At 39.2% G+C, this 22,620-nt stretch overlaps 1 protein-coding gene across 1 annotated transcript in view; it reads right to left on the bottom strand.

Moving 5' to 3' along the window:
- The window catches only part of LOC137272231 (contactin-5-like), a 54,769-nt gene that overhangs the window by 28,951 nt on the left and 3,198 nt on the right, over nucleotides 1–22,620 (bottom strand). Inside the window, exons 4-14 of the mRNA XM_067804591.1 lie at nucleotides 21,132–21,446; nucleotides 14,966–15,247; nucleotides 10,489–10,770; nucleotides 10,103–10,256; nucleotides 7,723–7,841; nucleotides 4,963–5,076; nucleotides 4,414–4,566; nucleotides 3,818–3,933; nucleotides 2,755–2,908; nucleotides 1,680–1,886; nucleotides 530–598 (exon numbers count right to left, since the gene is read on the bottom strand). Coding sequence (XP_067660692.1) covers nucleotides 530–598; nucleotides 1,680–1,886; nucleotides 2,755–2,908; nucleotides 3,818–3,933; nucleotides 4,414–4,566; nucleotides 4,963–5,076; nucleotides 7,723–7,841; nucleotides 10,103–10,256; nucleotides 10,489–10,770; nucleotides 14,966–15,247; nucleotides 21,132–21,446 — 1,965 coding nt within the window. The remainder of the gene's footprint in view (nucleotides 1–529; nucleotides 599–1,679; nucleotides 1,887–2,754; nucleotides 2,909–3,817; nucleotides 3,934–4,413; nucleotides 4,567–4,962; nucleotides 5,077–7,722; nucleotides 7,842–10,102; nucleotides 10,257–10,488; nucleotides 10,771–14,965; nucleotides 15,248–21,131; nucleotides 21,447–22,620) is intronic.

Below are 22,620 nucleotides of genomic sequence, written 5' to 3'. Positions count from 1 at the left end.
ACTCATTGATCAACATCATGAGTACCAACCTACACAAGTGGGATACGACTACATGTGTCAACCAAGTCAGAAAGACTGATGACAAGCATTGGTTACTGAGGACCGCTATTAACCCAGATCTTCACAGGTATACACTTAATGAAAACCTGTGAGACCAGTTCTAATAAGTAATTATCACTGAAAAGTCATTGGAGATGATTACTATGTCTAATACCAACATTCATACAGCACTTTGTTTCCAAAACAAAAAAGACATGTTGAAAACACAACATTACTACTAACCCCAGTGAATGTTTCAGTGTTTAGAGACCATGGTATAGCCTTGTGCTTAAAGCATTCACTCGTCACACCAAAGGTCAGGTTTGATTCCCCAGGTACAGTGTCTGAAGCCCATTTCTGGTGTCCTCTGTGCAAAACTAATCTCACATACTCACTCATTCACTCACTATCAGTGTTCAAGCAATTTTCTTTCATGAGCTCCCTAGGCAGAATACAACACAAAACAAGTGTAGTCAGTGTCAGGTCTTACCTATAACATACACGTGAAGTGTCCTGGTGACATTGCCCACATCGTTGCTCACACGGCAGCCATACAACCCTGGAGTGAGGATATATCACTTGTCTTGTCACCATTGTAACATTCAATAACAACAATAAAGACTGTGAGGGGACATTCAAAACATACTCAGTCTAACTATGTTTTCCATGTCCAATGTTTGTAATGATTCCATGTTATTGTGAAGGAACCAAAGTTTGATTCTGGTGGACTTCTGCCTATCTCAAACATACAAAATATTTCTTGTATATTGCAAATATATCTAATTCATATATATTTGTGGGCCATGGCAAGTTATACACTGGTGGCACAGAAATGTATCATCGGTACTTGGATGGACCTCCTAATGTAGTCAACAATTTAAGATGTCAACAAAGACAGACTTGAAAAAAGCTGGTGTGGGCACTGACAATCAAACCATTCTGAATCATTACTGATATGTTATCATATCAAAATCTCTTGAAATAAACAAAACCTGATCCAATCCAAGGAAAGTCACATTGCCTAAGTATATCTTTTCTGTTAATTTAGAGCAAGATGAAAACAAACTTTCATAAATACTGTAAAACAACTGAAATATTTCCAGACTGAACAAAACAATTCCTTGCATTTAGAACCCAAAACGCAAGGTAATGAATTTGATAGATTTTTTCAATAATGCTGTTTTAGATTATCCAATTTAAATCCTCTTGAATGCTTTGTGTCTCATTTTTAGCTTCATCATGATGCTCGCACTGTGAAGTAGCCTATTTTGAGGGAACTAAAACCATGCATGCTATCCAGTGTTCGCAGTAGGTTCTGTACCAATTTTCATTACAATACTGAATCATTTCAAAATTATTGTTTTTCTACATCTATTTGTTTTATGGTACTGTTTAAAATTAATTTAATTCTTGAATTTATGCACCCAAAACATACCCGAAAAATATTTTTTGCGATTTTTTATTATTTGTTGCATGAAAACGCAGGTTTCTGCATTAGCGCGAACACTGGTATCATGACACAAGAAGTCATAACCCTGGTCAAATTACTTCTCCCATCATGCCCCGACAGTTGTAACATTGCTGACGCAGCAACTTTCACTCACTCACTCTTCATCCATCACATCTGTCTGTCTACTTACCTGCATCTTGTACTGTTGAGAACATTATCCTGAGTCTTTGTCGAGAAGGAAAAGTAACTCTCCCATCTAGAGTTTCCTGGATTACCTCCCCCTTGTGAGTCCACTCAACCTGTGGTGTTGGTGTCCCATCATTTACACAGTCCAGGAGGATTGTCTCCCCTTTGTCTACTACATTTTGGCCAGTCACGTTCTTGATAGATGGAGGAACTGCAGCAGATACATACTAGGTGATGTAGTTAAGTTTTATGAAAATACTGACAACCTTGAAGCTTACTGTAAAAAAAAACATTCAAAATTGTCCAATGTGGATGGTTTGTGTACAATACTGTCTTCATCAAGCTCGAACATATACTGAACAACAAAAAAGGAACACAAGTTTTAAAAAAAAGAGAAATCTTAAAAAGGTAAGTGTTCATGTTTATGTCTTCCATACTGGACAAAAATAGTTAGAAATATATGTAAATTTTGAAATTATAAATAATGATCTATTTATTCACTGATAAACTGATGAAATATCAATCATAAAAATACCAACATCCATAAATTCTTTTCTCCAGTATTTTTAAAAACTTGACAAAAAGCCAGAGTTGCATTTCTTTTGCTGTTCAGCATATATGGCCGCTCTGCTCACATTACTAGGAAAAAGCATGATAGGTTATTTAATGCTAGTGAAGATGACCCTGTATGTTCATGGATGAAATACAAGCTTGTATACATGCTCTGACAATACATTTTAATAAAAAAATTATCATGCTACAAAGGTAGATGAAGCTATCTGGTAAACATCACTTGTAGTTCATCTGTGCGTTTGCAAGTACATTACAAAACTGGTGTAAATCTGTTACTATTTTCACAATTTCAGAGGTGCATAAACACTGTAGAGGTCAATGTATCATTGCATAATAACTCCTGACCAATCAGAATAAATTGGGAAGACATCCCAAAGCGAGTGTTCAAATAAGATTGATTGCAAAATTAGCTGCAAAGAACTATTACAGAACATCATAAATGATCATAAATGCCAAGGAATTCGAAGAATATTAATACCGAGTCTTGTGATACAGCATGCCCTCACCTTTGAGCTTGATTGTCCCAGATTTACTTGCCAGACCAACACTGTTGGTGGCCACACAGGCGTAGGTGCCTACATGGAGCCAGTCCACATAGGATATCTTCAGAGTGATACGGTCCGACAACAGTGACACGCCCTCTGGCAGATTACCTGTAGACTGTGTGATAAATAATATAAATCCTGTATTGGCAGCTTTTGATACATACACAGATTGTTAGCTAAGTTCAATTATGCAATGTAAATATCATCATGATATTAGAGGTACTAATCTCATAACATCATTCTCATGACAGATGAATGTTGAAACAGTTTTTGCTGATTTAATATAGCTTTACTACAACGCATGACAAAAATAGGGACAAGGTCACATTCTTTCCTCATTCCTTCCTTATAGAACGAAAATGAAATACACTGATTATCACACAGTATAGGGCCGTCTCCTATTCTCGAGGGTTTCCTATTCTCGCGGTAAACACATTTTCTGCCGAGGTCGCCGATGTGTGATACTTTGCGGTTGTTTACATCATTGACCAGTAACTAGGAAGTGGCCCAAGTCTGTGAATTATCAAAATTTTGCAATGTAACCAATATTCGTGAGTTTTAACCAACTTGGAAAAATCATAACTTTTCCCCGCCCTTCCCGATAAGATTCCCCGTCCTTACACGTAATAATGTTACTTTCTCGTTGTACCACGAGAATAGGAGACGCCTCGAAAAGTCAGCAGCAGACGACCATGTTTTTCATCGAGCTCAAATGAGATAATACACTTGATGGATCAAGCAGTTGATAGGTGCAGATGTTAGAGGGGGAATCTCTTCATTTTAAAACAACAGGCATACATACGAAAAGAACTGTTTATATTATTTTTTCAGCTGATATTCGTAAGTACCGCGAGAATAGGAGACGCCAGTATACCTTGAATTATCACTCAGAACCTCTGATTACCATACAGTACTTCTGATTACCATACAGTACCTCTGATTACCTCTGAGCCCCATTAGTCCCATTCTTTGGTAAAGACATATGTATGATGATACACTAGATTCACTATGTTCACATACTCACATTGAACAACCACTTTATGTCAGGGGAGGGCACACCTTGAGTGTTGCAAAATTGGAGTACGGGCTGACCAATCACCACCACCTTGTCCACAGGGCCTTCAGTGATCTTGGGAGGTACTAGAGCATCAAGAAGGTATTTCACCATTGACAAACTGCCATGAAGTTCTTGAAATGCATTTTGAAGTTGTCAAACATGAACAAATGACACGTTTTTATGGAAAACAACTTCTTTTTATTTTATCAAATTCATCTGAGGAAGGAGCACGAATTAGCTCTGAAATGTTGAGGATAAAAAGAAGCTGTTGAACGTGTCATATATTCAAACTGCCATAACTCCATTCACATTACTTTGCTAGACCCTGTCTGTGATTTAAGAGGTTCATACTTACAAGTCCTCAGGTAAGTGAGTGTGGTTCTATGACAATTAAGCTTTTATTTCACAAGTATCAAAGCAGTGGACACCAAAAATAGGACACATAAGGACAGTTAAACATATAGGTGGAATCTGACACCAAATTTTGTTTTTGATGATATACAGATCTAAAAGACATCACAACTGCATGCAAAACACATCAATATCTCACAAAACTGGCCTACCCTGGACAGAGAGTGTCCCGTTAGCCCATGTTGCACCAGCTTCATTTTCAGCTCTGCAGGCATAGTGACCCTGGTCGGCAGACGTCACATTTTCTATGTAGAGTGACAGGTCCACTATGGACCTGCGATCATCCTCCTTAATCTGCTTCCCATCTGGAACAAATATCCCAGAAAATTAACATTTGCCTTGTTTTTCATTTCTGAACGAAGAGAGTTAGTGAGTTTAGTTTTTCGCCACACTCAGCAATATTCCAGCTATATGGTGACGGTCAGTAAATAATCAAATCTGGACCAAACAATCCAGTGATCAACATGTGCATCGATCTGCACAATTGTGAACCGATGACATGTGTCAACCAAGTCAGCGAGCCTGACCATCCGATCCCATTAGTCGCCTCTTACGACAAGCATTGTCGCCTTTTATGGCAAGCATGGGTTGCTGAAGGCCTATTCTACCCCGGGACCTTCATGGGTCTCTGAACTAAGGGGTCTTCTGTCTAGTGTAAATATGTACCAGTAATATTACCTGAAGATGTATGTCTGACCTACCTGTGAACCAGTGAGCTTCTGGTCTGGGATCCCCATACACTTCACAAGGCAAAATGGCTGTGTCACCAGATGTCACAACAATGGTACCAAAATCTTTCAAAGTCACGGGTGGGACTGGAAAAAAGAGCTTCTGAATTGAAAAACAATATTACAATAACAAAACAATACACAAGAATTTGAGCGATAGTGTGAACAATAACTGATCCAGCAATTTGTTATTGATTCTGTTATGTCTGCCTTGAACATTGGATTTGGCGTGATTTAAGCCGCACTCAGCAATATGCCAACTACATGGCGGCAGTCTGCAAACAATAGAGTCTGGACCAGATAATCCAGTTATGAACAGCAGATCATCTATGTACACAACTGGGATATCATGACTTATGTCAACCAAGTCAGCAAGCCTGACCATCCGATCCTGTTAGTCGTCTCTTACGACAAGCATGGGTTGTCAAAGACTAATTTTAACCCAGATCTTCAGTTTTGCCTTTTAACCATTGAAGAGGACATTGATAGGCTAACCAAGAATTTTTTTTGCATTTTTGCATATATATTTCCGTGAACAAAATTATATTAGGCTGCACCTAATCATGGAATACTACTCATAGCCAAGGCCCATCTTTAATTATCACCCTCGTCTACTCTTGTTGTCTCCAGTGTTTTCGTATTAATGATAAAGAAGCAGCATATGGGGGTGTTATTGTTTATGTTGAGTAAAAACAACTGACTTCAACATATTTTTGTATCTGAAAGTATGAAACACTTTATACATTCTCCTGACTGAAGAGCTGATTAAGGTGAGAGTGTTTAGAGTGTTTCACTTCTGAACTCCAGGTGTTCACGTTGACCTACAAACTATTGGTCCAGATAACCCACTGCTACTAGTTCAATAGTATTGTGTACCAAACTGTAAACTCTAGTAACTAGTATAATCACAGAAATCTTTCCAGAAATCCTGCCTGTAAAGAATTACGAATAAAACATATCACTGTTCATCCCTCTGAATATATTTTCTGCATGCATTGTGTCTTTTGTGTGTAATTGATGTTTATTAATGCATTACGTATAACCTTGGAACATGTTATCTGGTTTTATGTTGTTTTTGTTTTGCTATACTAGCTTGTATATAAAGATAACTTCCTGGATCTTGAATCCCTGAATCTCAAATCCTCCACATATCAGAAACCTAATCTCCAGACCGACATCTTCTTATATATTTATCATTATTTTTGTATTTGTATCTCTACGTTCAAGACGCACGTACACATGATATCTCGAACCTGAAAATTAGTCCCAAGATCACCAAATCATATAAATTTTGTATCTCAATCTCAAACTGTACTCACCATAAGAAACATTTTGTAGACACGTTCAATGCATTGTAAACAAACAATTAGTTGCATAAACAATTGTACTTACATGGTTAAATAAAGTGAGGATTAGTTAAATTGAGTTCACCGTGTCACTGCCACTTTGTTGTGAGGCTATGACACGTGAGCAGTTAACCAGGTTCATTCGCCGTGTATGGGTACATCAAAAACACATACGCTGATACATATGGATTAAGTCAACTGCCAGTTGGTTGAGAATCACCTTTGGGGCTATAAAAGTGCCCTCTTTGTTATGTCGGTCATTTTCTTGTATCATGTCAAGTGTTGATGATTGTGAGCAATCTGGTAAAGGTCTAAGTAATCGTACAGTAGGATTGCTAGATCGACATGGACAAGGTAAAGAAAATCAACAGTGCATTCCGTAGATATAAGTTGGCTGCTATCAAAGCTGCCGAGAGTGGGGACACCAGAATAAAGCCGCTGAAGATTTTGTCATACCACCCAACATCCATCTACGCCCTATCTATGGATCTTGTGTATGATAGCTATGATGATTACCGTCAAGAGAAAAAAAATGAAACTAGAGATTTTTTGTTTGTGTTGTCGTATACAGGGTCAAAGTGTATGTAGTAATATGTACACACTGTGCAAATATACAATGTGTTTCAATCTCGAATGATACAATATCTTGAACCTGTCTTCATGGGGTTCAAGATCCAGGGAGTTTACTGCACTATACAAGCAGTTTAACCATACACAGATGTCCTAACTGCAGTGTAGGGTTAGACTAAAGATCAGAATATTTATCCACAATGGTGAAACCTCAGTTTTCATTTCCATATTTAATGTGTAAATCCAAATTTTATAGTTGCAGGACATGATATTAGTTTAAATTTGCTGAAGGTGGAAGGTCACTGAAGCACCATGGTGAACACTTTAATACAGTAGTAGGCTGTGTGTAATAAGGGCGGTGAAGGAACAGGACCTGTTGGGTTTTCTACTGCACATTGACACATACAGAGGATACTAAACAACCTTCTGTGTAATACCATTCTTATTAAACGAGTTAATGATTTGGTATCAAGCAAGCAAAAGTGAGTTTGACACTAAATCTTTCATGAGCTTAATAAACAAGATATTTCACGGAAACGAGTATAGCATTCTGTTTATTACTCACCAACATAAATGGAAACAGAAACTGTGGCGAAATTGCCTACAGTGTGAGGACTCTCAGCTTTCAGCATGTCAAGCAAGGTCTAGTAGCAACATCAGCATTGTGACGTCACAATTTTGAACCATTTTGACGTCATATGTCAAGCGGTATTACGTAATATTGCCGTAAAAATATTACACTGTAACTGTAGTATCTTCAACGGGCAAGTAATAATATATTGTATGCCTACGACTTACTAACTGTATACATACATACCTGTGACACTGATGGAAACATTCACAGTCTTGGTTCCGAACATATTGTGTGTGATGCAGGTGTACCTTCCTTCATGGGACTTGTCAACATTGCTGATGAATAGTTCCTGATTACTGTCCCTGAAACCACAAAGAAAGAAGAGAGAAAGTGAATGAGTGGACAAGTAAGATGAAATGGGTTAAACTACGAAGGTTGGCTGAAAAGTTCTAAGCCTCACTGTGAAAAAAAGTTACAAAGTCCACGTTTGTAATTTATTTTTCTACATAGTCCCCTTCCAAGTTCACACACTTTTGCCAGCGATGCTGCAAGGCCCGAATCCGGGTCAGGAAGAAATCTTCTTCAGCTACCCTAAAAAATCAGTCACAGCGGAAATGACGTCATCATTACTTGCAAAATGGCGACCGGCGAGTTCCTTTCTCATTTTGAGGAACAGGTGGAAGTCAGAAGGAGCCAAATCAGGTGAATAAGGAGGATGGTCAATGAGTTCAAAGCCACAATCGCGGATTGTTGACATGGCCACCACCGATTTGTGAACAGGCGCATTGTCTTGGTGGAAGAGGACACCTTTAGCGATCATCAGGGATGAGAATGGAAATTTTCATTTACAGCTGAAAACTAGTCGGGGGTCTAGCCAGGTCCAGGGCGGAGCCTGGTCGGGGGCCCAGGGGGGCGAAGCCCCCCGGAAGCTCCTGGGATTTTGGCATTTTACACACTAACTATGGCTTCTAAAATCAATATTAACACTGTATATATATTTAGACGTTTCAGAAAAATGACCCTGGGGATGTAAAAAAACGCGGATTTCCGTGGATCCGTGGAAATGTCTCATCCCTGGATCATCCCTCGTCGTTTGGCTTTGATTGCTTCTCGCAACTGGTTCAGTAGATCAGCATAGTATCTGCCGTTGATAGTTTGACCTTTTTCAAGATAATCAATGAGCAGAATACCCCTGGAATCCCAAACGACTGATGCCATCACCTTTCCAGCTGAAGGAACAGACTTGGCTTTCTTCGGAGCTGGTGAATCAGGATGCTTCCACTGTTTTGACTGTAGTTTTGTTTGTGGTTGAAAGTGATGTATCAAGGTCTCATCCATGGTTACAAATCGTGCCACAAAATCATCGGGATCTGCTTCAAAACGACGCAAATTGTCAAGGGACGTCTGGAACCTGACACGTTTCTGTTCTGCTGTCAAGAGCTTTGGCACCCATCTTGCAGAAACTTTAGTCATTCCTAATTCGTTGGTGATAATATGCTCAACCCTCTCATGAGAGATGCCCACTACACTAGCAATATGTCGAGTAGTCAATCGTCGATCATCCATCAACATATTGAGCACTCGCGTGATGTTTTCTGGAGTGGTTGCTGTTGAAGGCCTTCCTGAGCGTGGGTCATCATCAAGGCTTTGTCTGCCACTCTTAAATTCTGCAGCCCACTTCTTTACTGTGGAAATTGAAGGAGCATCATCCCCTAGAGTGGAGACCATGTCAGCATGTATCTGTGTTGGGGACATCCCTTTCTTTTGCAAGTACTTGATGACTGCCCTGTATTCAGTTTTGTCCATTTCTGATGATTTCAGAGGGTAGGTTTACCAAAAGAGCTGTAGTTGAGATAAAACTATTAGTACGTTTGTAGTTCTTGTGTCTATGATTCACTAAATGATTGTCCTCATTGGTGGAAACCACCTGTCTCTACCTGGTGGGGAAAAACCACTCAGGCTGAGAACTTTTCAGCCAACCCTCGTATGTACATCAGAACATTATGCTCATACAACCTCACCTGTCAGCCGGCTGACGGGGTTGACCTCTTTGGTCATGTTGACAAGGTGTCCAGCTTCGGATCAGGTCAGTGGTTTGAATCCCAGCACAGGACTTGGACATTTTATGGCCATTACACATGCATGTGTATGTGAGCTCTGTGAGATACCATGAATACCTCATTCAGACACATCACACTGACTCTGAGCTGACAGTCCTTGATGTACCTATGAGCGCCAGACAGGGACCAGCAAATACCATATTTTAATGGTACGACGCTGCTGGGGATTGAACCCACGACAATTCACTAAACAGTCAGATGCTTTATCTACTAAAGCATGGAGGCAGTAGTGGACAAGAAAATGAGAGATACTAGTTACGATATTCCAGTCACAAGAAGGAAGTCCTTAAATATTTGTGTCAGGACAGATAAGATTGCATGCTATCAAATAAATCAATCAGTCTCACCACTCCTCTTGAAAGTACGTCATCAGCAGACAATGAGCCCTTGAAGCACTAAATGAGTAAATGGAAGGTATGTTCAAGGTATACATAACAAATTCGGTCCTGACAAACAAGTGACTGAGCAATATCCCTGAGTATGATACTGAATGACAAACTAACCTGAAACTAATCTGACTGGACGGTGACAGTTTCCTTCCATCAAACAGCCAAGAGACTGTCGGAGTGGGCGAACCTTGAACTTTGCAGGTCAACTGCAGTAGTCTCCCCTTGATAACTCTCTGGTTCAATGGAGGTTCAGTGAATATTGGTGCACCTATGGATAAAGTATACCAAGAGAAAGTGAACATTTCTAATTGTTGCAAAGTCACACATGGATCCCAGCAGCATGTCAGCAATCACAATACAGTCAGCCACTACTGTAGTTCTGACAAAATCATGCATATCATAATCATATTTTCATGCATCACAACTCACTTGCAGACACACTAGGTGCTTGTTGAAAGGTGACTGATCCTGCTCCAGAAACACCATAAATCTATACACACCTTGTACTGTAACTGTGGCCACTCTGGACGTCCGACTGGTGGGGACGGAGAGAGAGTTCTCAGCCACACAGAAATAGTCACCCTCATCGTCAGCTTGCACAGACTGAAGTTGTAGATCCCACACTCCAGCACTGGCTGATATTGACTGTAATGGCTGATAGTCCCTGTACCATGTCACTTGTGCAGGAGGAATGCTGATTGGTGGAACACACTTCAAGGTCAAGGACTGACCAGCAAAGATGGTGGCATCACTTGGCTCAGCTTGAAAGTGTACATTCAACACTGAAATCACAGTGAAGAAGAAAACGTCTCTGTTTCCTGTCATTGGTCACATTAGAATTCAGTTTCTTCACATCCTAATATGAACGATATAAAACGGCCCCTTCTCAGCATTTGAAATAATCGCTGGTCTAGAGGCCTAGCGCCGGTTGTTATTATATCAGGCAGTCAGTTTCATATATTGTGGCATCCAGTAAATTATCTATGTCTTTTTTCAACTAAAATCTTTCACATATTTGTTTGCTGTCTTAGCGTTCCGGAATCATCCATGATCCTTCATGTTACGATAACTTACAGTTTCTGGTATTTCAGTGCTATGAATGTCAACACCAGTCTTTACCAAATTTAGAAACTTTTCTCTGCACCACAGGCTTCACTAATCGATTTTAGTTACATAGTTACTTAGTTACTTTCAGTTAATTAACTAACAGTTACTTTAGTAGTTTCAGAGAATATTTTGCCCATTAGACACTCAGTCTAAGTAAGCTTAGTCTCAGTGTTATTCGTTACATTCCACCAGTGAGTCTAACAAACCCTTGTAGAAGGTCGCATCAGGAACCTTTAAGTGACCAATGACCGTCCAATCAATAGTGAGATGGTTAAACAGATTTAACCAATCAGACAACGGCTGCTACTTAGGGATCAGAGGGACTTACAAAATATTCAGATCACTGACACAGATCTCTCCACAAACGAAAATCTGCATATAACACAGTTATTTGACCTGCAGTATATATGCTTTGGGGTTTCTGTTGACATGAGAACCACTATCTAATATTTCCGCAAGATGACATCCTTGAATATTGTCAAGAACACTATTTTCAGCGACTGTTTACTCACTGTTGTCATGGTTGTAACGTGCGCAGTGTGCATCTCTCATAAGTGATCATACGTTACATAGCATTTGGAATTGTTCGGGTGTGAACCTTTTCGAGATAAACAGTTCAAAAGGTATGTGCGAATGTCTGCTTTCGCGATTTGGTAAGCTGTGTTCTGTTTGGTTAATCACAAAGGTTACCTGATGTGACCTCCCATTATTAAAGGTTTGATAGACTCAAAAGTGGAGTGTAACGAAAAGTACTGAGGATAAGTTTACTTGGACTGATTAGACACTGTGTCTTAAACCATGGATGTTCAAGAATGATATATGGCACCGTATCTTACCTCACACATAAATGTCTTTGTCTGATTGGCTGAGCGCCCTTTTGTTATTTTCAATGTATCCCATGTACAAGCGAGGTGCATTGCAATACACCCCATTGCCAATATCAACTCATTCAGTACTTTGTGGTAGTTATCTCAAATAACATTAAATGATGCATGATGAAAAGAAATTGCGAATGCAAATCTATAGAAGGGAGATAACTTTAAATCTGTTTTTTTGTTTGTGTCATCCGCAAAATCTAGTGATGGCTCTGAAAACATTTGACTCTCTTTCCAATACTTAAATTTTCACAAAACGTTCAAATGTAGTCCCTACGAATATTAAGAAGAATAATTACGTTGTAGCGACTTTACGAAGTCAATACTTACTGGAACAAAACAGCAAGAGGCAAGATTCGAATCATTTGATTCACACAGGTTGGCTGAAGTGTATGATCTGATACCCAGGCTTCATTCAAATAGTTCAAAATTAACATCAACCCATGGTTGCCTCATGACCACTGAACAACATATAATGTTTCTTTTTTATTGATATGTACTTTATAGACAAGTGACTTTCATTCATGCAATGTTAGTGGATTCCAAGATATAGCTTGCCGAAGGCAGCATGGGAATAATGAATCAATCCACTGTGGACCACTTTTCATCCTTTGAAGATCAATATACCGCCTTTACAAAGCATGATTTGTCATCTGAGATAAGCTGAACAAGGATATTTGAATATGTTTTATACTGATAAAATCCAAAACCGAATGCTGATATCACTGAAACCTCTATAACTCAAGTGTCACTCATCACTAGGATGTATACTCATGGAAACAGATAAGCGAGCACATTTCTTTCCAGAATTTCAGCCACAGTGCAATGCAAACCTTGTGAAGAAACTTGGAAAGGAATACAGGAACACTCGTACTTTCATGTGTTCCCTTATTTGTTTCCATGAGTATGTTTAGGCAAAAGATTAAATCTGATTCAAATGTCACTGACAAGTTAAAAATTTTACCAATTTTAAATTCATGCTAAATAATTTCAACCGTATGTTCCCTAACTTTAATATCTAATGTGATGTGATAGGAGCAAAGATTAGGCTTCAAAGGGGAAACATGCCAGACCTATTCTTTTGAGGGGATGACAGATATTTGGCTTGGTTGATAAACATATAAATAAATACATTTGCCTTCAAATATAAATGTTTGTTTCCTGTTGTGATTCATGATAGTTTTTCATGTTTCACATTCTGTGTTGTCCTACGATGTACAAAACTATAGGTCAGGATGACCCTGAATGATAAATTCTAAGGGTTCTTATACTGAATCCGAGAGTGCTGCAATGAATCAGTGATCATGTACATATATGGTCATGCATGATGGATGAAACAGCATGAAACAAATTACTGCTGTTGATGAGTTGTAGGTGCAACAAGTATTATTGTGTGTTCTCGGAATGAAGTACATTCCCTACATTTCTGCATAAACATTTCTATGTCATTTTAAACCCTCTTAGTTATTGAAAAAAGTATTCATGTTAATGCAAAAACATGCGTTTCATGTAAATACAACTGTTTCATGCATGATAGTCTGTACATGCAAAGCATTTAGTCTTCTGGGAACAAGTAACTGAAAAACATATTTTCCCTACAGCAAAAAGAAAATGAAAAAAGATTTCTGTCAACTAATTTGATTTGAGAATGATGACAACATCCTCTAAATTAGAAGGAAATGCTGTCTAAATTTCACAATTTTGTAGGATAACCCTGAACCCCCAAACACGCAAGATTCTTGGGCTATGCGTTTGAGGAGCCCAAAGCGTTTCTCTCCTACAGCATATCTGAGAGTGAAATTTAAGAATATTTTTTTAATTAGAGGTAATTATAAATTTGTAAAAGGAGAAGCCATACCGAGTGGACATAGAGGTAACCCACTGAGTGGAAGGCTGGTGGTAATAAATCCGTCCCCATCAAAACAAGAATTACAAAGGCATTAATAAACAATAACTAATGCTGGCACCCGACTGCCAGAAGGGTTTTCAATATTTCTAAATACTTGAGGAACAAGAAAATATATGAGAATTTTCTCAAAAGCTGGAGACTGGCTAACATCTGCTGATCCGAGGAAAAACGTCTATCTTGTACACAGCACATTTGGGAGAAGGGCTGTCACATGAATGAAATTTTGACCAAATATAGGAGAACCAGCTGTAGCCAAACACATAAATTAGTTTTAACACTCCTATGCCATGGATGCCTGATGCTTCTTTATAACAATCTCGCACACCTTGACATTTCAAAATAAAACATACAGCATTTCCTATCATATATCAGCTATGCAATTAAAATGATTCATGATTATTGTAACTTTGCAGGATTTCTACATTGTAGAGTATAAAATGAATACTTAGAAATAGTTTCTACCTTTGCTTGAATTTGAAATGCTACCTGATGTCAAAAGGATGAAAATACGTCAACTTCGACACCTCTGTACACACTGGATAGTTACATATACTTGAGCTAGTTATATATACATGAGCTGAATCCTGACAGAAATAATGTAACACAATTACAACTCGTGTTTGATCGATATTTACAAAAGAAAAACATCAGATTAATTTCTACAAGGTATGTTTCTCATTGTAATGTTTGATAACTCAAGATATGAACTGATGCAGTTTTCTGACTCATAAAACTGTGAGTATCTTCAGCTGTATTAACTGGTGCCTGTTTCGTTTGCACAATGTTATGAGTGTGTCCCGTTACTGTCCTCATGAGTTTTGTGATGGGGTTACGACTACAATAAATTCTTGATGGACTATTGATCAATTATTTATTGATTTCTGACCTCTAATTATTGACTAGCATATTGTGAACAAATAACTAATTACAACATTGTTTAAAAAGGTATTGTGATACGTATGAAGTCATGAAACTTATGTATCATGACATCTTTAATATAGATAAATACTATTTACTCACAAAATATGCATGACTGGACTTTCCCTAAGACTCAACACATTCTATTAAACACATAAAATGACCTACCTGTGACCGTAACATTTGATGGGGGTGATGTGACAGTTCCCTCAGAGTTAACACCTTGACAGTAATATATCCCAGCATCCTCTAGTGACACTCGCGTCAATATCAGGCTTCCATTGTAAAATATGTAACTTGTAGAAGTTCCATTGATACTGGCATCATTTCTGAACCATAAAACAAGAACACCTTTGCCCTGTATGAGACAGTCCAACACCAGGGATGTGTTGACGGGGGCAACAACTTCGGTCGGAGGGGGAACCAACAGAACTGGCAGTGTGGCAACATCTGAAGCAGATGAAAAACACACAATCTATAATCAACATATATAATAAATTATACTAAATAGGGGCTTATTTCACGTAGCGATCTACAACAGTCGCAAGTATATGTTAAATGATAGGAGTCATGCTATCACCAAGAATGCATCATGATACCTTATGTGCATCCGACTTTGTGTGCTGGTGATTAGGTGTCTGACTGGGACTTCAATAACAGCACAAGAATCTGAACCAGGATGTTCAACACCAAATATAACATGCGTTATCTAGCCTTACTTGGAAATTGCAAACTGATCCACAACATGTGCAAGTAGAATTCCCAAAAGCAACAAAGGATCACACTGTATTCTTCGGTCAGTGGTATTATTGATTTGTGTGATGGGTTGGTCAACATGGCTTGGATTTCACTGATAACAGGACCAATGAAGATAAAGAGGATGCTATGTTTGTTTTACACTATTATGATTAAAAAGAAGAAAACCACATTTTGTGTTTCATGTTACTTTGCCAATGTTTCTTCACCCAAACGTTTTATTACATATTTCAAATCTGAGTAAATACTCTTTGCATGTTTCCATCAGTCTCCTAATATATATTTGCTGCAGCTGATGTAACCAACAAATTTGAAAACATTTTAACTAAAAAGTCAGTTCAAAACTCACTGTTAAACAATGTTTTAAAACATATTGAATACTTGCCAGACATATCATATACCTATACTCATGGTTATTTACTTATCTCCTCCCTCTCTGCCAAGATAGTGGAACACTTGAAATCCCTTGAAGTTCCTTTCTTTTGACACGGACGTACAATCACACTCACCCAAAGGAAACCTCCTCGTTTCCTGCCACATCGGTCACATGACCAGCCCTGTTTGTCACTCTCTTTGTAATTCCATAAGCCCGACATGAGAATTGCAGTCAATGCTACGAATAACATTCATGTCCCAAACTGCTGCCTTTAATCTGTGTTGTTGGATTTCCATCTTGTACTAGCATAGTAGGGTGATTAATTCTGGCATTTTCTTCAGCTTGATACCAGAACTCATGGTGATGACGAAGCTCAGAGTCACTAAAAAGGTTGATAGCGTAGAACCTTTAAGTCCCCTAGTACGCCATGAGTGACATAAGTAGTCCACTACTTGAGGATGTGTGGTTTTCACTGCAGTGAAGCCCTTCTGCTTGGTGTATGTCTCTAATCACAATCATTTTTTGCGTGTAGTTCGAACGATGTCTGTTTGCCGAGTGCTTGTTTGATGTGCGGATGGACGAGTAGGTTCTTGCACTCTTGGAGTCTCAAAGATGACTGTCCCAGTTCCTCGAAGAGTACAGTAAACCATTCCCCCACTCTGTTTAAGTTGGTTGTAGAGGACAGAACATAGTGTCTGCCATGATGCTACATGCACCTAGGATGTGGAATGCCTATTCATCTTACTTCACACATAAATGTTGCTTTCTGATTGGCTAAGCGCTCTTCTATTATTTTCAGTGTACCCCACTTACAAGCGAGGTACATTGCAATGTACCCTGCTGCAAATGGCAACTCATTCGGTACTTTGTGGTAATACATCTTTGTCTCGAATAACATTGAATCATGCATGATACACGGAAATTACTGATGTTGTGTGAATGCAAATTGATGGAAGGGAGGTAACTCTAAACTTGTTTTCTTGTTTTGTCTGCAAAATCTAGGGATGGCTACGAAAAGATTTGCCTCGCATTCCAATAAACAAATCTTGACGAAACATTCAAATGTAATTAGTCCCTGTGAATATTAAAAAGGGGATTTTGCGACTTTTTTAAGACAATATCTGTGGGAAAAAATCAAGATGCCAGATTTGAATTGTTTGATTCACACAGGTTGACTGAAGTGCATGATCCGATACCTATCCTTCAAACAGTTCAAAATTAATACTGAGGTGATTGATAAGATAAAAGCATTCTTCACTGGTCCCTTCAGGCCGATGGGTTGATGTACCCTCGATGTTTTTCTTTTATGTTCCCTATTGCCCTTCAGCCTCAGGGAAGCTAAACAAATATTGAGGGTACATCGACCCCTTGTGCCCAGTGAGCAACCTAAAATGTAGAGATTCAAGTAGCTGACGATGTTGAAGTTGTGTAGTTGTCTATGTGGACCATTCAGTAGTTTGTTCCTCAATGATGAAGACCAGTGTTGAACTGTATTGATTACAATTTTCATCTCCAGAAGGTTGATTTTAGAATGAGTTTGTTGCTCGCACAATTTCCTGCTGCAACCTTGTTGTCCAGGTGGGCACCCCAACCTTGTAGCGATGCATCCACATAGCGATGACTGTTGCAGTTCAGCTCAGTCAAATTATTCTCTGTGGAAAGTTGTTATGATTGTAAATGGAGTCTTCTCCTTCAGGCCTAATGCTGTGCTAAGGTGAGTAGGCCGAGATGACACTGCCACTCCTGTCATGGTAACAGAGAGAGTAGAACTTGCAGCATTACTGCTTGAATCTGGTCTCAACACTTTTGTGTTGTGAACTTGCATCAGATCCAAGTCTGACTTCATCAATAATCTTCCAGGCATGTGATACCGTTCTGTGTATGCCATGGTCTTAGCTGCAGTAACGTTTCAATCAGCTGAATATACATGAAGACAGTCAGTGAGATAGTACAAACATGCATACGCTTCATCCGCAGTGAAGATGTTGGTACTGGAATCACTTCGTCTTCAGATCGTCAGCACTGTAAGTTGTGAGCGAGCCTTCATTCATGTGAAGTCTCTTTATAGCTGGCTGGCTGTCACTGCAAAAAACGGCTATCTATTGCTGCAAGCCTACAGATAAACAATGTTGAATCTGCTGATAGAAGACCTCCTGCCTACTGCAAACAACTGAATGCTGCTGTAGACTGCTATCTGGGTTGTAAATAACGTCTTCCCCAAGTTGGAAGGATTGTTTATAGGTGAAGATGACCTCCTGACACAAGAACACTAGCCGCATTCTGCACTAGGTGTTGTCCTTCGAAGTCCAATCAGATTCCAGATGTGACGTCACCGGTGTTGGTGCCAAATGATCATAATGAAATCTTGTGCATTCGGTGATTCCCTGACTAGCATTCAGTCTTGTCTCAGAGATATGTGAGCAAGCATGTGTGTAGATGACTGAGTAGAAGTGTGTGAAACTCCACCACTTAATACTGACTTGGTAGACTGTCCATCTAGTGTCAGTGTCAGTGTTTTTCAACTGACGATTATTGCATCGTTATCAGCTTGTACAGATGTTGCGAAGAAATTCCCATGCTTCCCCATGTTGGTACAGGTTGACTTTAGTAACTGGGTTCCATGAAGCATCGAAAAAAATCTTGTTGAATTCCTTCGCTGCTGCTGCACAAAAAACTGATGCTAGTGCAAGATGCTTGCAGATGAATTGTTGATCTCTCTTTGAAGTAAGTAAGTTGATAAAATCATCTTTTCTTCTTCAAAGTTGGAAACTTCTGGCGTTATATGGCAAATGATGGCATGCTGATTCGGTCTAGCAGAATAGTTCTCATTCCCTGAGAATGCATCTGGACATGCATGAGAGCATGCCCCTGTGAAGGATGAAGATCCATTTCCAACGGTGATAACGAACTGTTTCTCAAACTGTAGTATCCTGATGAAGCATGCGGGAAACCCTTCCTGCTGAAATGCTTAAGGTGCTTGAGTGCAGTCACAGAGTCAGTTGTAGGGCATGTCCCTGAGTGTTGAAGGAAGGGATGTATTGATGCTGATACTTCTTTGCAGTGTGGGAAATCACAGATGAGTTGTCTGGTACCATAGATATGAGCGTAATTGGAAGGAAGGTCAAGATGTCAAGTAGATCATCTTGTAGGTGAGGGCATTGTTGGACTCCTGCGATGGTGAAGTGAGGTCTAGTCCAATTGTAACACAAGATGCAATATCTCAGTCCTAGAAGATGACTTCTTTGTCCCTCTGATGTAAGACGGCAACTCTCCGATGAGTCATCTCTATTCTTCTGCAAATGCATTCCCAAGTGGTCCGACAGGGCATCATCCCAGCGAGCATCATCCCAGCGCTGAACATCGGAGTGATCTTCATGTCTGCATGCATCCGTGGAGTGGTCGTCATTCAATGAATGCTTCAATGCAGACAACATCCGGCGAAGATGATGAATGATGGCGACTTGAGGATCGGGGGATGCAGTCAGTGAATCCTTGCAGCTGGAGCAGGATACGTGCATGTGTGCACTCAACGAGTTGAGGAAGGGCGCACCCTCTAAACTGCGTTGAGATGATACAGCTGATGGTGAAGATCTTCATGAACTGGAGCGTACACACTGTGCATCCTCTAAACTTTGTCAAGATAATACAGCTAAAGGTGAACATCTTCATTAACTGGCGTGTTCACACAGTGCATCCTCTAAACTCTGTCGAAATAATGCAGCTAAAGGCGAAGAACTACATGAATCGAAGCGTTCACACAGTGCATCCTCTAACTGCATTGAGATGATACAGCTAATGGTGAAGATCTTCGTGAATGGGAGCATTCTCAAAGTATGCATCTTCTTCATCCGACAGACCTGTTGCAGCTGTTGAATTGTCACACAAGGTAACTGTAATAGTTGTTGATGACTGATGCATCGCAGAAGCATCCACGTGTTAAGGGTAGACGTTGTTGATGTCTGCGTTGAAAGTAGACTCTCTGAAAGTTGCTGTAGTGCTGATTCCCTGAAGGTCTGTATTTCAGGTAGTAGGAGACGAGATTTTTCATAGATGTCTTGTTTGTCACGAGGGACGATATCATCACTGTAGGACTTCGTAGAAGAGCTGGTCCATTGTTTCAGTGGTGATGTAGCAGTATCTAGTAGTTGGAGGACAGTCTTGGAGGACGTAGATGACTTCAACTTCTTTGGTTGCGATGACATCAATTCTGACGACAACCTCTTCTGGGACTAGGTCCTAGTCTCCAAGCTATCATGATGGCACCCCTGAGGTGATTCACTATAAGCCTGAATATCAGCAGTAGTACTGTTAGCACACAGACACAATAAGAGTCAAATTACCACTCGTGAATTGAGAGAGCCTACATATAAAGTTTTAGCACGTATTTGAATAGTAAACAAATACAAACAAAATTCTTAACAAGTTCACAATGAACACTGGAAGAAAAAAATAACAATTGTGCAAGCAGGACATAATAATATGTAACAGCCACAGACAGTCATAACCTACACCAGGAGCACGATTTCATCAGTGAAAATATAATCTCACATGATGAAAATCATGTTCAACAACATAAAAAAATATGTAAATTTATGTACATATCGTAATAATTAATACATTCATAAAAATGTATACCACTAAATTTTGTATAAAGAACTGAAATGTAAAAGGATAACAAACGTCTTATAGGGTCTAAGTTGACTCCAACTGTCTCGTTGGGCAATGGAGGAGAGAGTGACAAACAGGGCTGGTCATGTGACCGATGTGGCAGGAAACGAGGAGGTTTCCTGTGGGTGAGTGTGATTGTATGTCCTCTTCAAAAGAAAGGAACTTCAAGGGATTTCAAGTGTTCCACTATCTTCGCATAGAGGGAGGAAATAAGCAAATAAGCATGAGTCAGGATAAGGAAAAATTACAATTTTACATCATCTTTATAAAGTCATAAATCAATCATAATGCTTATACAACGCGTTTACTTCTTTGAGCCCAATATTGGGCTCAAAGGCATTTAGAAGTTCTTCTGATGACGGAGTAAGAATTAGCTCTGAAACTTTGTATAAACTATAATAAAGAATAAACAAGAAGTTGTTAACCTATATAAAACATTTCTTGTATTCAATATTAGAACCTGAGCAGTTCTAGTTATATCAGTGCTGGAACATTAACAAATTATACTTGTATACATTACATACTAGCACATACCTTTCAGGAATACTGATGCATCTCGGCTACTGATATTCTGCTTCAAGAGCGTGTTTAGCGCCATGCATCGGATGATTCCAATATTGGTCCTGTCTACTGTGAGGATCAGCTTCATGGAGTACTGGGCACTGAGACCTGTTGTATCATAGTCTCCATAGGAAGCAGTTATCTGTTCCCCACCGAGGAACTCCTTGCCATTGAGATCCCAATACACTCTAGGATAAGGGGCACTTGAACCTGTGACACACTCAAACGTCACGGATGTGTTCACTTCTACTACAACTGATGCTGGGCTAAGCTGGAACTTGTTGATATCTAAAATTAAAAACAAAACATCTCTGAAATCACATCAAAGAAACAAAGAAAGGAAAACCTTTGGGTATGAACTTATGCACAATGAGATGATGTCTCATTCCTCTTAATACAAAAGTTGATATCAAAAGATTTTTCCTTATATGGGCATCACTTGTAAATGTTTCAATGATTACACCAGTGATTCAGGCCAGTGTCATGGACAGAGACTTGGAACATTGCGAATGTGGAAAATGCCTTTCAAAATGTGATAAGCCTAGATTTTTGCTAAGTATAAATGAATGAAGACACAAAAGTTGAAACAAAATCTTTTATAAGTAAGGTTTAAACATGTGTGTATTAATTAAATTATCACACAGGCATGACAACTTACATAAGCATAATAAGACATGTTTATACTGCATTAACTTTCAGTGTAAGATCTGAATCTGGACCAGGGGTTGACATCATGAACACTGATCTGCTTTGGCAGGGCTAGATTTAGTGCTTTGTTACGTCCAACCCAAAATTACAAAGTGTGACATAGTTATTACTCTAACTTGCACCAGGTGCAACCCAATATTACAATGTTCAACACAGTTATTAGTCTAACTTGTACCAGTTGCAAGTCATTTTTATAGAAAATAGCATGTCTCTAAAGTATGACAAAAGCGGAAGAAGTAATTCTTTTCGGAGTGGATGCAAGTCTATAAGATTAAGTGTGATGGAAATCCATCACACTAGTCAGGCTGACCCCACATCTGAGGCCCATGAACTAGCACAACCATGCCATTGGAAAAGATAGTTCCTACAATGCTGGAACATCAAGTTGACATACTGGACAGCAAAAAATGAAAAAAACTTTTACACATTTCCCCAAATTGCTTGAACTTTTAGAAATACTTAAATCAGAACAGACAGAACAAGCATGGAGCAGTGATGAATCTGAGAAGAGATAAATCGGTCAATTAAGAATGAAGCATCCAAAATTCCAAAAATTTAGTTGCATATTTCTTTCATATATTGCACCAAATGCAGCGACACTGAAACTTGGCTAGTGCAACAAGGTTTTTATCTGAGGTTGCTGGTAGGTTAACATCTCTCAAATCAAGCACTGTTTGGTCTTTGAGATGAGACTCTAGAAGCCTGGACATAAATTCCTTGACTTATCAGTATGATCAAAAAGTTGACCTGATTG

The sequence above is a fragment of the Haliotis asinina genome, chromosome 2, assembly GCF_037392515.1.
Source record: "Haliotis asinina isolate JCU_RB_2024 chromosome 2, JCU_Hal_asi_v2, whole genome shotgun sequence".
Taxonomy (NCBI): Eukaryota; Metazoa; Mollusca; class Gastropoda; order Lepetellida; family Haliotidae; genus Haliotis; species Haliotis asinina.
This window is presented reverse-complemented; position numbering and strand designations above follow the sequence as displayed.